The following is a 14,400-nucleotide window of genomic DNA, read 5'->3' as shown; positions in this document are numbered from 1 at the left end:
CTCGGTTAAGACTCTTCCAGGCCTTCCTCCAACTCCCTTCATCGACGGAGTCGTTTAGATTGTAGACGAAGACTAAACAAGTCGATATGATAAGCCACTCGATCAGAACCAGGTGCTCGGAAATGATAAGCCTTTGGTTGGTTGTCTAGCTTGGCCCTAATTCCCCGCCCAGGGTTATCCATTCCAGAGTCGTCGTGTTTGTATCACTATCTCAAGAACCTCGGATGGGGGTTTTGACTTTGGCACCAGTTTCCAGGCCCACTTTGCTATCATGTCACCTGAATGAATCCCGATGGCTTAAGCGCCCAGCCTTTGGGGAACACGGCAGAGAGACAATAACCACGTCCGCGTAATCTATATGTACAAATAGAAGAATGTTCCCAATGCAATGCTCCTTCATCACGATATGCACATTCTAAGAAAGGCTGGTAATCTATAAGGGCATCTTCTCAAGCGTGGTGGTAAAATCACCCAGCATCTCTTCCCCTTACCTCTCAATTGTGTTGTCTCCAATTTCAACATGTCCAAGCTTGTCGATAATGCCGAGCTGCACAAATCGACGTCGGCCGCCTCAAAGGCTGAGACGACCGTCACCACGGACAGCGGCAATGAAGGACATAGCCGCCAGATGCAAGTGACGTTCAACCTTTGGAGTACTCTCGGGCTTGTCTACAGCATTACTGCTACACCTCTCGGCGTTGGCAGCTACCTGACATTCAGTTTGATTCTGGGGGGGAGTCCCTTCTACATCTATGGCTACATGTTCGCCGTCTCTCTGAACATCATCCTCTGTGTCGCACTGGCTGAAGCCGCCTCCATGTATCCCCATCCAAGTGGTAAGCGTAACATCTGGCGAAGACACGTTGCGGAACATCAGCTCACCTCGGGAATGCAGGTCATATCTATTGGGTCGGAAAGCTTGCCCCTGAGAAATGGGCTTTATCTCTTAGTTATTGGACCGGAGTCTTGACCTCGGCCGCCTGGTTCTTCTGGAATGCCGGAACATACTTGCTTACGGCACAGATTCTTCTGGCCGGGGTGATGGTCCTCCATCCGGATTATGTCCAGGAGCCGTGGCACACCGTTCTTGTCGCTTGGTTGCAGGCCATAATCTCGGTGATTTGGAACATCCCGCTGTTCAAAACGTGGCCTTATGCACTGAAGGCAATGGTCATCATCACCAATGTTGGGGTCCTCTACCTTGCCATAAGTCTCCTGGTCCGAACGAACCCCAAACAATCGGCGCACTCGGTCTTTGTCGAGGTCATCAATGAATCCGGCTGGGCATCATCTGGGGTTGTCTTCTTTCTCGGTCTTTTGCCAGGCACGACAGCAATCAACGGCTTCGACTCGGCCTCGCATATGGTGGAAGAGATGCCAGATCCAGCACGTCAGGTACCCCAGGTCATGGTTGGAAATGCCCTTCTCTCTGGGTTTCTAGGCCTCCCCATGACCATCATATTCTGCTTCTGCATCTCCGATCGAGACAACCTACTAGCTCCCGTTGGTGGAGTGACCGTCATCCAGATATTCAAGGATTCCCTCAACAGCGAAGCTCTCTTCATCCTCTCCACTATCCTCTACGTGGTCGTCACCCTCGTCGCCGCAACAGCAGTCACGACCACTTGCAGCCGAGTATGGTGGTCTTTTTCCACGCACCATGGCCTCCCCTTTTCGTCCTGGTTCTCCGTCATCGACACCACTGCTTATTGGGCTGTTCCCACCAATGCCATTCTCGCCATCGCAGTATCCTCTTGCCTTGTCCTCCTGCTGAATCTGGGGCCCAGCTTTGTCTTGGCCGCCCTGTTCAGCACCGCGAACATCTGCTTCTACCTGAGTTACTTCATCACCATTGTGTGTTTTCTCAAGAAGAAATGGCAGCAAGGTCTACCTCCGCACTATTTCAACTTGGGAGGGCTTCTTGGCAACGTCATCGGCATTACCAGTGCTATTTGGTCCATCTTCGCAAGCGTCTGGCTGTTGTTTCCCTACTATCTCCCGGTCACGCCTCTGCTCATGAATTACTCTGTGGTTGTTCTAGCCGTACCCATTGCTTTGTTTAGTGTCGACTGGATGTTGCGGGCGAGGAAGTCATACATCATCCCTTCACCATTACTCATTTGAGTTGGGTTAAAGAGAAATTTGATTTGATTAGAAACTGAGATCGAGACTAGTTTGCCTGACTTGGGAGACCCTACCCGAAGAGCATTGCTTTTGTCTTGCCCGAGCTACTTAGACTACCACGCGGCGACTGCCCCTTCTGCCTCAGTCCAGCTTCATCTTAGCCTATTTAGTCCTCTTCGCTCCTACGTTTACCGGAGTAAAGCAATTACTGTCATGCACGGGGCTGACAGACTAGATATCACCTGACCCAGGGGGCTTGGCGCAGCCAAGCCTGGTGAGATTCGCTCACCGACTTTCCTGCTCAATACAGGCAAGGACCTTACGACCTCTATGCTTTGAATCTTCGTTATAAGAACACCTATCCAGGAGTGAATAGATAACCGACCACTTGTGCTAGCTATCCTGCCTACTCCCTATTCCATTCCTAACACCTCCTAAGGTGAACATCCGAATCACAGTGGCAATATATTCCGCGGAGTTATTTCCCAAGCCGCCCACACTCGGCCGTCGTCAAAATTTTCATCATATACCCGCTTTGCTGGTTAATGTCAGCCTTAAAGGGTACACGGAACATGACATTTATGCAAAGGCAAACGGCCTGAGCGGAAGTGTAACAAAACTTGTGCTTCCAGTGGAACGGGATGCGGGAAGCTCCCCCGGTAAAGAGAGCCCTTGTCTCCCAAGAATCGGCATCCCACCTTCCGCAGATGTCGACTTTTTCGCGAACGAAGCGTCTTTGTCCTTCCATGTTCTCATCGACATCGCCTGGCCTGGCACACAGCCAGTGTGTGCTTTGACGATTGCCATCATGAGGTTGTCCAGGACGGTATGGCCCGGTCATTGACATACATCTCCCTTATCGGCACGTTTTGTTGAATGCCTGGTGGCGGAGCAAATCGTAAGAGAGAAAGCTCCAATTAGTGGACCCATAAAGATAAGAAGTTGCAAGATGAAAAGGAAACATGTCCTTAAGATCTACTCCCCTGAGTGCGGCGTTGTCTAAAGGCGACCACGCTAACTTGGGGTTGCGACACTGAAAGCTACACATTCCACGAGAAGTTGATCAGTGGAGATATTGGAGTTTTCCAAGAGTCGAGTGAGCGTAATGGGAATGTCGGTGGCATCAATAGAACTCAAGACATTGCGCGACAGCCCGCTGAGGAGCTGCTCAATAAGGCTGTCTTGCCACCAGGACATTGGCCAGACGACCATTGTAGTTTTGCTTTGTTTAGTATCTTTGTCAGAGCCGAGAAGGCTCGCAGTCCACACGTGTGGTCCCACCCCCCCGTATCTTACCGTCTTGAATGCAAAGAGCCAAAATTGATGCAGCCGCATGAACATGATTCTGGCGAAGGTCAGCAGATTGCAGCCTAGAGTACACTTTCCAGCTGGTCACTTACTCTCGTTCAGCCTTGTCCATTGCTTCCCTTCTAAGAAGATGGTCGCCGTTTCTAGAGTCGTTCTGTTCCTTATGGTCCTGGAGAGCTCGGACAAAGAATCGGCTGCTAAGGCAAGGGTCCCGGGTGTCCTCAGTGTTCTGGGTGTGTTCGTGACGATGTCGCTATCTCCAGCGGGCGTAGATATAATGAAATTGGGTGAGTCGTGGTTGGTTAGGCTTGTCTATGGGTATCGTAAGGCTTCATATCTATTAGGAATGGAATAGGGAGTAAATAGGATAGTTAATATAAGTAGTTAATTATCTATTTACTCCTAGATAGGTATCCTATAATAAAGACTTAAAGTATAGAAAGTCGTAAGGTCCTCGTACACGTTAAGTAGGAAAGTCGGTGAGAGAGTCTTACTAGGCTTAGCTGCGCTAAGCCCCCCTAGGTTAGGTGATATCTAGTCTATTAGCCTCGTGCATAATAACATCGTATATTCCATTTGATGAAACTGAAATCTTGTCAGGGTGAGGAACAGAAAGACATGAGAGTGACACTTATACTTGCGGCGCGATCTTGAGCTTCGTATCATCCTTCGTCTCAGCATCTCCTGGTCCTTGTCTGATCAGAACTTTAGCCTGTCTATCGAGCTTCTTATTGTCGACGGGTTTTCCCTGATAGGTAAAAACAGTTTCCTTTCCTCTCGACGCTCTTGATTCCCTTATCTCGAGCATTTTGGTCTTGGCTGAGGTGGAAATGTTCTTCTTCAATTTCCATTGTCTGATGCGGTATTTGAGTTGATGAATCCTGGATTGACAAACGTTGGTCGTTTCTCTTTGGGGAGTGCACAATATTCGAAAAGTTAGCAGAGACTCACCCTACATCAAAGCCACACTGCCGATGAATGATCTTCCTGATCTCCTCCGCTTTCCGATTTTCCTCCACGTAGAGCTGGGTGACTATAAGCTTCAGGTGCTTCCACCTTTCTGCAAGAGGCAGATCAGCACGATAGTTATATGGGGGAGCGAAGAAGTTGTGGTCCATGGCTGTGCAAGAGATCTAAGGCTGGTTCAAAATGTGGCTATATAATAACAAGCAGATGGAGAGATGATGTGAAGGACAATGGCTTAATGGTTCAAGAGGGGCTAATCGCCAATCTTTTTATGCTTCAGTTGACAAGGCAGTAGCTCTGGGACAATACTCGGCTGGACCCACGATCGTGTAAACGTAGGCGAGCTTGAGATACGAGAGGATTACAAGCACCCCGAGACAAAAGTGGAAGGATTGTAAATGCAGTACATATGTATGACCAGGGTTGTGGGATGTTGGTACAAGTACATTTAAGGACAGCAAAGAGCGGGGAGACAACATGGTAATGGCCAATAACTCGAGATGACAAAGGACAGGAGCCAATTGGCGATATGGAGGTGGGTCGAGGTGGGTCGAGGTGGGCTTCGGGCATACCTATTCCCCTCGGCCCGTCGCTCCCTCCAACCTTAATACCAAAGGGGTCCCTAAAATAACATATTTCTTAGAATGCCAACCTCATTGGTGTTTCTTTGGCCCTGGCATGCTTCGCTTCTGCACGTTTTCGCTCGCAATGTACTCTGTACGGAGGGTATCACAATCCTGTGCACGACTTCTAGCCACAGCAATCCCTGGCGGTAAGAGATGACTGGCCAATGATGGATGAAGTCTCTGACCCCTTTGGTTGAAAACTGACGCGGTCTTCATCATCACCCTGCATTTACTGTTGCACCCTTGTGAAAATCCCATCAGGCTGGCCCTAGTCTTCCAAGCCGACTACTTAGCGTTGTTCCGGGTGGAGGCCTCACGATGATCCTGCAGGTGCCTCGCGTCAATTGATCCCCGGAGGAAAAAGGCCGAGGGGCCCCGGTGAGCGGTGTCGCCACCGCTTGTCGCCCCAAACTCTACGGATGTGTCAACTTGCCGCCTTGTAATCCCCGGGACAAAATGTGACTTACCAATATTGGATAATAAAGTCCCAAGAAGCTCGAGGTATCTAATTCTCATCCTCTGCCAAGCTCAGCCAATCCTGAAGAAAGACGACTGATTAATGAGGTATGCTCTCTCGGATTTCCTGCTTCCATTTGGTGCTTGCTGTCTACGGAGTACTTGCGGGAGGTCACAGCCTGAGGACGTGCCAGACAAAAGATGACGGGCCAATGTTGACATAGGAAATGAATTATTTCACATACTTAGTAGAATGCTCATTTATTGCTGCATGATTTACCGCTCGATGCCATGCTCCCATTTCTCGCGAACTTCCGCCCTGACAGTTGCTGGATCACTGGATGCCACGCCTTCTGACTTCATTTTCCGCTCTTGCATTGGTCTCTGCACCTTTGATCGAAGAACCGGAAAGGACACTAGCGCAATGAGCCAGCGGCCAACTTGCGGCGTAGACCATGCCCAGAAGGCCGCATGTGAATTCAAGAGGAGGCGACCGACAATTGTCAAAAACTATAAGTAAGTATCGATGCCGCCCGTATAGGTTGGGTTATGATTATCTCTCTCCATCTCCATCACTGTCGACCAGCACCTGTCAAAAGATCTTCCATCTCTTGTCCTTTTGGTGCTCTAATACTCGCTGGCCCACCTATTCCGCCCAACCATGGAGAGAAAAAACCATGCAAACACTAGGTGGGTTGGTCAAACCAGGCCCAAGCTGGAGAGGGTGTTCCTTACTAAGTAATCCCCTTCCAGTCCCAAGTCAAGTGGCCCTTCTCGCACGTTCTCTACCCCACCTGCCAACAAAGACAAAGCATGTCAGAAGGTGACCACGACCCTCGCCCACATGACACTCCGCCCAAGCGGACCTCAAGTCCATCGTCGCCTTGAAGAGAGAAAGCATCCTAAGCCCGCCGTGAAGGAGGTGCTTGGAGCACGTCTGTCTGACGCATGGAATACTTCCATGATATGCCATGGTGGAAGCCGCACTTGTACTTCAAGCCTCGATCCACACCCACAAACCCTCCACTTACCGTCTGCCCACATGGTCCAGAACCAGCATGAGGCATTGCAGGGTGTGGGGGCGTGGAGTGCCCATATGAGGTGCGATGAAGGAGAAGTTCCACAGCACCTGTATGTCGATAGCATCTCGACATCGAAATCTGCAGGAGCAAGAAGCCATGGTGATGGCCTGAGCATGTGGAATAGGGAGGAACAAGCTGATAGAGTTCTCTCTTGCCTCAAGGCTATCAGAGACTTCGAGTCCCTCTTCAAACCATGATATGATGCCTAGGAAAAGGCCACTCGAGTCTGATGTTCAGGTCAATTTGTTTGGAAGAAGTCAATCTGTCGGTGGAGCCGTGGTTGGAGTTGGAGTATCACGTGGGACCAAGCATCGGGAATCACATGACTGGGGAAACCTTGGCATTCTTCATGATATCCCCGAGTGCCACTCTTCCTTTCTCTTAGTTTTAGCCTCGTACTACAATTCATCTATTATCATCATCTCTTGCTACACCATGAAACGTAGCCCTGCCAACAACACAACATCAGTGTGTATTAATCTTTACCCTTTAAGGGACTAAATATATACATGTACATATATACACAACCATGGCGGCAAGAACCAAGTCTATAATTGCTGACCTGATGGCATGGTGATCAAAGGCCATCCGGGTGTGCCTGGCGAGTCAAAGTAATGATTTGGGCTGAAATCCATGACGACATCCGATATGCTTCCCGCAAATGCAGCCGAACCAGCAGCGTTGACAGTCGCTCCATTCCTGATGTTGACAGGTAAAGAGTTCTGCGATTGTGGAGGGGTAGGGTAATTGAGGTACATGTTCCCAGAGTCGTTCAAGAGTGAGGCAAGAGATGTAGGAGCTGGATGCGAAGGTGATGCGGGCAGCGGTGATTGAGACAATGGAAAGACGGGAGGAGGATATAGAGGAGAGGCTGGGCTTTGGCTTTTGCGCTGAAGTGAGGAAGGACTCGAATGAGAATGGTTGGAAAATGTCGAGGCTTGCATTTGAAAGGGCCATTGATGTTGCTGGCGGAGCTGTGAAATGTGGTTTCCGTTCAATATAGGCTGGGGTTGACTCTGTGGACGACCACCATTTGGGTGGTTTAAGCCCGGTTGGGGGAGAGGAAGGGATTTGCTGTGGTAGTCTGGATAGGTGTTGGGGGTAGCAGGGCTGATGCCATTGGATTCTTGCCTGACATGTGATTGAAGAGGTCCAGTTCCGTTTAGTGTGGCGAATGTTGTCGGGGTGGGAGAGGATGTTGGTGCTGCCGAGACCAACATCAGCTTTCGATAGTCGTCCTCTAGGCTTTGAACGCGAGGCTGAAACTGACGCTGGAGATGATTCCCCGTTCCTACAAGATACATGTCAGCATGAAAGAGTCAAAGGCAAAGGGAAGGAGGGCATGGACTGACGCAGGACAAGATCAGCATATGCCATCAACGAAACCCAACCATTGAGTTCATTGCACATGCTCTCAAACTGTTCGTGCGAAAGACGAGTAAGTCGTTTCCGGTAGTAATGAAGAGTGATGCCAAAGCCCGTGGCATAAGCCGATGTACTGTGCCACGTGAAATCCACGCCCTTGTACTTTGATGACAAGACATGGAACGTCTGTAAAAGGCGTCTGGATGCCTTGAGGCACATGTCGAGATTTCGATCCTGGACCTCAGGGTCGTCACTCGTGCAGCAAGCAGGGTGGTAGAGGTTTAACTGGTATTCGGCAGCCCATGTCTCGAAAAGGAGAGTGGCCACCACCAAATTAACATGTCTGGGTTCGGCCTTGATGGAATCATCCCAGTCTTGTTTCCACGCAGTGATCTTGGTGTTGAGAGCATCGAGGGTTTTGATGTACTCTGGGGCCGGTTTTCTGACCGCATGTACGTGGTTGTGGAGCTCGGTCAACAATGGGAGTAATTTGGCTAGGTGGATGCACGGCCAAAAGTCACATTGCCCCGACAGGTCCGAGATGATTCCCTGTTTAGAGATTTCCGAATCCTTGAGCGCTCGAGGTAGAGGGAGGTCGATGTGCTGGAACTGCCAAGGAGCAGGCAAGCCGACCCTGCAGCCGGTGGTGACGCAGATGCCGAGCATGGAATGAAAGATGCGTTTGCGAAGTTCTTTGGAGAGAGGATCGTCTTCACCTGGGGGCAACTTGATCTTATCAGGATCGCGATGATAGTTGAGCTCAATGGCGCGGACAAGCACCTTGTGGCTGTACATCCACGAGAGACCAGGCTTAGGGAGGTTGCGAAATTGAACCATCATCAGAGTCATGGCTTGCATGGATGGGATCGAGGTGTCGATGAAGAGCTCGCGATAGAAGCCGAGAGCATAATGAAGATAACGATAGCAAGCTTGGAACTTCTCGGCCGAGGATTGATGATTCCGAATGGCGGTTTGATGGGCGAGAATGGCAAAGACCATGACGACTAGAGCGGTTTCGGAAGGGGAGACGGAGTCAGGGTGGTCGTAGAATCTGTTGACCAAGTCGATGAAACTGGGTCTGTGAACGATGGGTACATACTGAGACATGATGACAAGAAAATGATTCGCGTCTTTCAGACCATCTTCTTTGCAAGGGAGATCTGGGTCTTTGATCATTTGATAGCCCATTATTGTGTTTAGGATGGATGGCCATGACAAATTGAAGATGTCTTTGGCATTAGGATCGGTGTTGTCCATCATCTCACAGGGCCAGTCGGTGATGTCAATGGTACCGTCCATTACATTGACCTTGGTCCCCGAGACAGGACCACAGCGGAGGGGTTCTGAGAAGCCTGGGGAGGGCCATCCAACATAATGAGCATCGGGAACAGATAATGTATGAGGCGAGGTAGCGGACTGGAGGGGTGGATGTGTTTTTGTCGAGAGAGGGACAGGCGACATGTCGGCGGGCGGCCGTCGGAGAGGATCTGTCTGGTGTAACGAGCCGTACTTGTGTTGGTAGGTGGCGAGTTGTTCTCGAAGATAGGTTAATTCGGATTCTGTCCTGTCAAGTTCACCCCGCTCTCTTGCTTGACCGGTGACACGGTCGGTGGTGTAACAGCGCATGCCCTTTTGGCGACATGGTTGGCAGGCACTGGGATCGGTGTCGCATTTCATTTTTCTTTCCTTACACCTGTCGCATGCCTGCCCTGTCCGGGAGGTGGAGGCGAGTTTCTTGCGAACGGCATCGCTGTAGAGCTCGGGCTCTTCGACCAAACTCTTGATCTTTTTGGCAAGGGGACCATCGTCGGAGAGGGGAGAAGGACGTTTAGGTGGCGGTTTGTCCATCAGTGACGACAGGATGGAGAGGGTGTGAAGAAAGGATGGTGAGGTTCTGGATGTGGGATGTGGACGTGGACGTGGATGTGGGATGTTCGAGATGAAGATGCAAGGCAATGTGAGGCAGGTGCGATCGCAGTCTCGCAATTGCCGTCGCACCTGCACCTGCACCTGCACCTGCACCCTGCGAAACTAGTGGCAAGTACCGCCAGACATGGATCGATCACCAGCAGGTCCGACGGTGGCACGGGTGAGCACGTGGGGTAGGGAAATGGGACGACCAACAGGGAGAAGGCGAAAGATGGAGTTTTGCAAGTCGATTATAGGGCCGAGGGGCTAGGGGGGGGCCGGGACAGTGTTAAAGTTCTTCTATCTCAAGCACTCTACGGAGTACTTACGGAGTAGGCTGAGTTATCCGGGCAGAGGCGAATCGTGATTGTGGGTGGATTGAGATGATGACTTGTTGTGACGTATGTGGATTAGGTCATGTTCTAGGCCAAAGAACGGTGGTCTGGGCGAGGTAGAAGACCTCCTCGGCCTAAATGATAGGCTTACTGGTCAAAGGTGTCAGCTGGAAAACTGCTGAAGAAACTAAAATCAGAAGATACTGTACCTTGAAGCCATGGGATTGAGGGTGGTCCGTGCATGTTGAGATTGAATTATATCGTCACGATCATGCAGGAGGCTGGACCAGGCCCATGGGTGCCACTCAAGGTTGTGGTTCGTATATAGGTACGTAGGTCTGTATACGGATGACGGTATGTGTGAGGGAATCTATAGGAAGTACTGGCAATCATCCTGCTAACAGTCGCTTAAGTAAGGTAGGTGGATATTTTGGGGCCCGATTGATCTACAGTAGTACCCATACTCTGTACATACGAGAGTTCAAGCGGTCGGGGCCTGGGCCGGAAGGGTCTTGGTCCTGTGAGGCAAACTCGTAGGGCCAACGGGCCTAAACTTTACGGAGGTAAGTCTCCCAGGGCTCGAGGGGTACCTATCAGTGCTAACTAACTGCAGCTAGCAGGCGTTGGAGCTTCGCCGGTGACTGGTTCTCGGGCAAGACCCTTCGGCACCCTGGTCAAGGCATCTAAGCTCATCTAAGAACAAGTACAGTACATATATTGATGCATACCACTTGAGAATTGGAACAGCTCGGACGACAAGTCAAGTCTCCCAAAGTGATCTCCATGAGGACACTCCTTGATATTTTTGTATGGTATGAGATTGGGTCAGATGGATCAGACTCATTCATCTGCGTCTCTTGTTTATCACTTGTTCCTGTCTCAAATTTCACGTGATAATTCTTCTTCTTCTGCTTGGCGCCCCTCGGCCTCTCCATCTGCTCTGGTCTGATCCTCTTCCATGGGTTATTCCTTTTACTCGCGAATCCATCCCATTCATCCATTCATGTACCCACCTATTTAGATATCAATCAAATCTTTGATATCATACAATCGATATGGATCTCCCCATGGACGCATCATAGTCAAAGTTATCGGAAAATGCTCCTCATCCAACCACATGCCTTCCACGCTAGGAGAGCTGACCCTCTCGATAGTCTTTAACATTCTCCTCCACCTTGGCAGTCAACCTAGATCTGAGAATGCCATCTACTATATCTAATTCATCTCGAAACCGCAAGGACTCACATACGCGTCCTCGTGTTTCTTTGTCGGAGCCGAAAATCACCAACACGAGCCTCCCAGACTCCCGAAAACACTCTTCTGAGTCCTCCACTGTACCTCAGAACTCCTTATTTGTCGTGGATCTTTCTGGAGATAGGCGTAACCTGCAGTATGGGGAACCAGATCGATATGCAACTCCCCGATATCGCCTAGCCGGCAGAGGTGCTTCCATTGGTCTTGATCGCAGCCATCGCACTGTCGGCTCCACCGATGCTAGATTTCGTAAAATACAGAATGTCGAGCTTGACCTGGGCCAGAGGTCTTCCAAACACTCTCTATTGTCTACATTGCCCTCGGAACCACCATACCAGATCAGGAATCAATCTAACCCCACAGATGATCTGAATCGAGATTTCATTGCCCTGCAACACCTCCCGCCCACCAAGAAGCGACGCCTGGTGTTGGGAGGGCTGGATGACCCTCATTCCACTGATGATGAGTCCGACGAATCAGAGACCATTGAACAAGATGATTTAGATACCAAATTTGAGACGTTCAAGAACGATCCGGTGCATCAAGAACACATGCGCCTCTCACAAGCAACTAAAGACCACCCGCAAGATGCCGAAGCCTGGCTGAAACTTATCGAGTACCAAGATCTCGCGTATGATGCCACGAATGGCCCCCAGGAATCACCTGCTCTATCCACCAATGGCTTGATAGACCTCAAGATTTCGCTGTATGAGCAGGCTCTGGCACGGGTCAAGGACAGAACGTCAAGGGAAATCCTCATCACCGGCCTGATGCACCAAGGCAGCAGGATTTGGGACTTACAGAAACAGAGGTCTCAGTGGCAAGCCTACTTGAATCAGGATTCTTCTTTTGATCTCTGGGTCATGTATCTGAATTTCGTACAGACCACTTCTGTTGGCTACTCTACCCAGGAATGCTTGAAGGTTTACAGGCGCTGCTCATCCCTCTTCAGTCTGCACCCCGCAGCTGCAGATCGAGACAATCAGCTGATTTATCTTGTCCTGCGTACATCTCTCCTGCTATGGGAAACCGATCATACCGAACTGGCCATCGGCTTATGGCAGGCACTCTTGGAGTTCGCGTTTTTCCGACCTCCCGATCTGACATCTGACCATATCATGTCCTCCTTCGAGGAATTCTGGCACCGCGAGACCCCACGCATTGGCGAAGAGGGTGCAATGGGATGGAGCTCCGATAGCAGGGTACAGGTCAATGCTCGATCTGACCTCAAGCCAGGTATCATGACCAGTCCTCCGATCCAGAGTTGGGCATCAATCGAAATGGCCTTGTCTCAGAATGCTGGGCTCCCAGCTAGGTCACTGGATGAGGTTGACGAGGCTGATCCCTACCGCGTTGTTCTCTTCTCCGACATATCCCCTCACCTTTTTTGCCCAACCACTGACGAGGGCCTCTCGTTACTATTGGACGCGTTCTTGGTCTTTGCCGGCCTAGATCCTGTTGCATCCCTGCTCAAGTCGCAAGGCTGGCAGCGAGATCCCTTCCTTTCCACTCGGTCGGCCCACTCCCAGCAACTCGTCAGTCCACCAGAGATTCCGCTGCAGGAGAACTTGGCCAATCGCCTATCAATGTCACAACGACCTGCCGACATGTATTCCGCAATGGTCTGTCGGGTGCTTAGCCAACTAGCTCTGTCCAGATCTTCCGCCCTCAACACAAAGTCCTTGATGCGCTATATCATTCAGCTCGAGTCGCGTCAGGACCTTGGAGCTTCACGAAAGATGGCAAAGACCTTCTTGAAGCATAGTTCTAGCAGTCTGACTCTGTACAACTCATTCGCTGTGCTTGAGTGCCGGCTTGGCAATTTTGAGGCTGCAGAAAAGGTATGGTCTACAGTATTTTCGATGCGAGACTCTTTGGAAGAGGAGGACACTTGCTCAATCTTTCATGTGTGGCGAGACTGGATTTGGTCTTGCATGGTCCAGAAATTGTTTCAACGAGCAAACAAGTTGTTGTCGATGATACCCGATCTGCATTTCAACTTCTCAGAGCTCGATCAGTCTCGTCTGTCACCCACAGCCGCAGCACAAATCAAGTCTGACCGATATCTCCAAGCCGAAATTGACTCTCAAACTCACCAGGATCGTCCCATGAAACTAGAACCATTGATCGATCTATCGGTGTTTTCCCAGTATTTGAGCGCGGGGATGGACCTGTCAGTGGCTATTAGGTCATATCAGGATAACCTCGAGAAACTGTCCCGGGCAACTCCAAGACAGCCGCTCAGCGCCTTTGAAGCGATCCACATAAGGCGTGCACAATTTCTACATACCCATGCAACGACTTTTGGCTTGGCATATAAGCCCAGAGAAATTGTCAAGGTTCTGACAGAATCCGTGGACCAATTTCCAGAGAACCTGGATCTGGTAAAATTCCAACATATTTACTGTCAGCAAGCCGGGATAGTCGATCGCCTGCGCGAGGTTGGCTCGATCGCCCAAGCGCGCACGACACCAAGCAACGCTGCAATCAGTTTGTTCAAAGCCGCCATAGAGCTGGGCCGTCCAGCGTACTCTGGGAGTACAGACCACAGTATTCGTGCTACCTTCCGAAGGCTCACTGCGCCAGGCGAGAGCGGTGCTCATTTTGTGAACATCTGGCGGACTTTTGTCCTGTGGGAGGCCTCAGTGGCCCGAAGCTTTATTCAAGATTCGGCCAGAGGAAAGGAGGGAGACTCAGGCGTGCAGGATAGGTTGAAGCGGGTCAAGGATACATTCTACATGTCACTTGGAGCTTGTCCGTGGTCGAAGGAGCTCTACATGCTTGCCTTCACTGACAATATCGTGAGGCGGGCCCTTGGTGAAGTCGCGCTCAAGGAGGTTTATCTCAGCATGTCAGATAGAGGGTTAAGACTGCGAATGGATATTAGCGAGGACTTAATCTGATGCTTCAAACATATCTATCAACTCGAGTCTCTATCTTTAGACGTTTTGAACGATCAGGAATATTCTCTGATAT

General features: G+C 50.4%; 4 protein-coding genes across 4 annotated transcripts; 1 reads left to right on the top strand and 3 right to left on the bottom strand.

Annotated features, from left to right (window-relative positions):
- Window positions 1-3,138: 3,138 nt before the first annotated feature.
- PV10_03382 (uncharacterized protein) lies at window positions 3,139-3,696 on the bottom strand (the record flags this gene model as incomplete). The annotated part of the gene is made up of 2 exons (XM_016367823.1): window positions 3,525-3,696; window positions 3,139-3,469 (listed from the first exon to the last, which is right to left on the bottom strand). Exons 1-2 carry the CDS (start codon window positions 3,542-3,544, stop codon window positions 3,139-3,141), a joined length of 351 nt encoding a protein of 116 aa, XP_016227341.1. The 5' UTR covers window positions 3,545-3,696.
- A 270-nt stretch (window positions 3,697-3,966) lies between these two features.
- On the bottom strand, window positions 3,967-4,755 carry PV10_03381 (uncharacterized protein; the record flags this gene model as incomplete). Its single annotated transcript, XM_016367822.1, has 3 exons — window positions 4,384-4,755; window positions 4,070-4,313; window positions 3,967-4,017 (listed from the first exon to the last, which is right to left on the bottom strand). Exons 1-3 carry the CDS (start codon window positions 4,548-4,550, stop codon window positions 3,967-3,969), a joined length of 462 nt encoding a protein of 153 aa, XP_016227340.1. The 5' UTR covers window positions 4,551-4,755.
- A 2,290-nt stretch (window positions 4,756-7,045) lies between these two features.
- Window positions 7,046-9,912, bottom strand: PV10_03380 (uncharacterized protein). The gene is made up of 2 exons (XM_016367821.1): window positions 7,915-9,912; window positions 7,046-7,853 (listed from the first exon to the last, which is right to left on the bottom strand). Exons 1-2 carry the CDS (start codon window positions 9,773-9,775, stop codon window positions 7,111-7,113), a joined length of 2,604 nt encoding a protein of 867 aa, XP_016227339.1. The 5' UTR covers window positions 9,776-9,912; the 3' UTR covers window positions 7,046-7,110.
- Window positions 9,913-11,075: 1,163 nt separating this feature from the next.
- On the top strand, window positions 11,076-14,332 carry PV10_03379 (uncharacterized protein). The gene has a single exon (XM_016367820.1). The coding sequence runs from the start codon at window positions 11,370-11,372 to the stop codon at window positions 14,325-14,327; it is 2,958 nt and encodes a 985-aa protein (XP_016227338.1). The 5' UTR covers window positions 11,076-11,369; the 3' UTR covers window positions 14,328-14,332.
- The last annotated feature ends 68 nt before the right edge of the window (window positions 14,333-14,400 follow it).

The sequence above is a fragment of the Exophiala mesophila genome, assembly GCF_000836275.1.
Source record: "Exophiala mesophila strain CBS 40295 unplaced genomic scaffold supercont1.2, whole genome shotgun sequence".
NCBI classification, from domain to species: Eukaryota; Fungi; Ascomycota; class Eurotiomycetes; order Chaetothyriales; family Herpotrichiellaceae; genus Exophiala; species Exophiala mesophila.
This window is presented reverse-complemented; position numbering and strand designations above follow the sequence as displayed.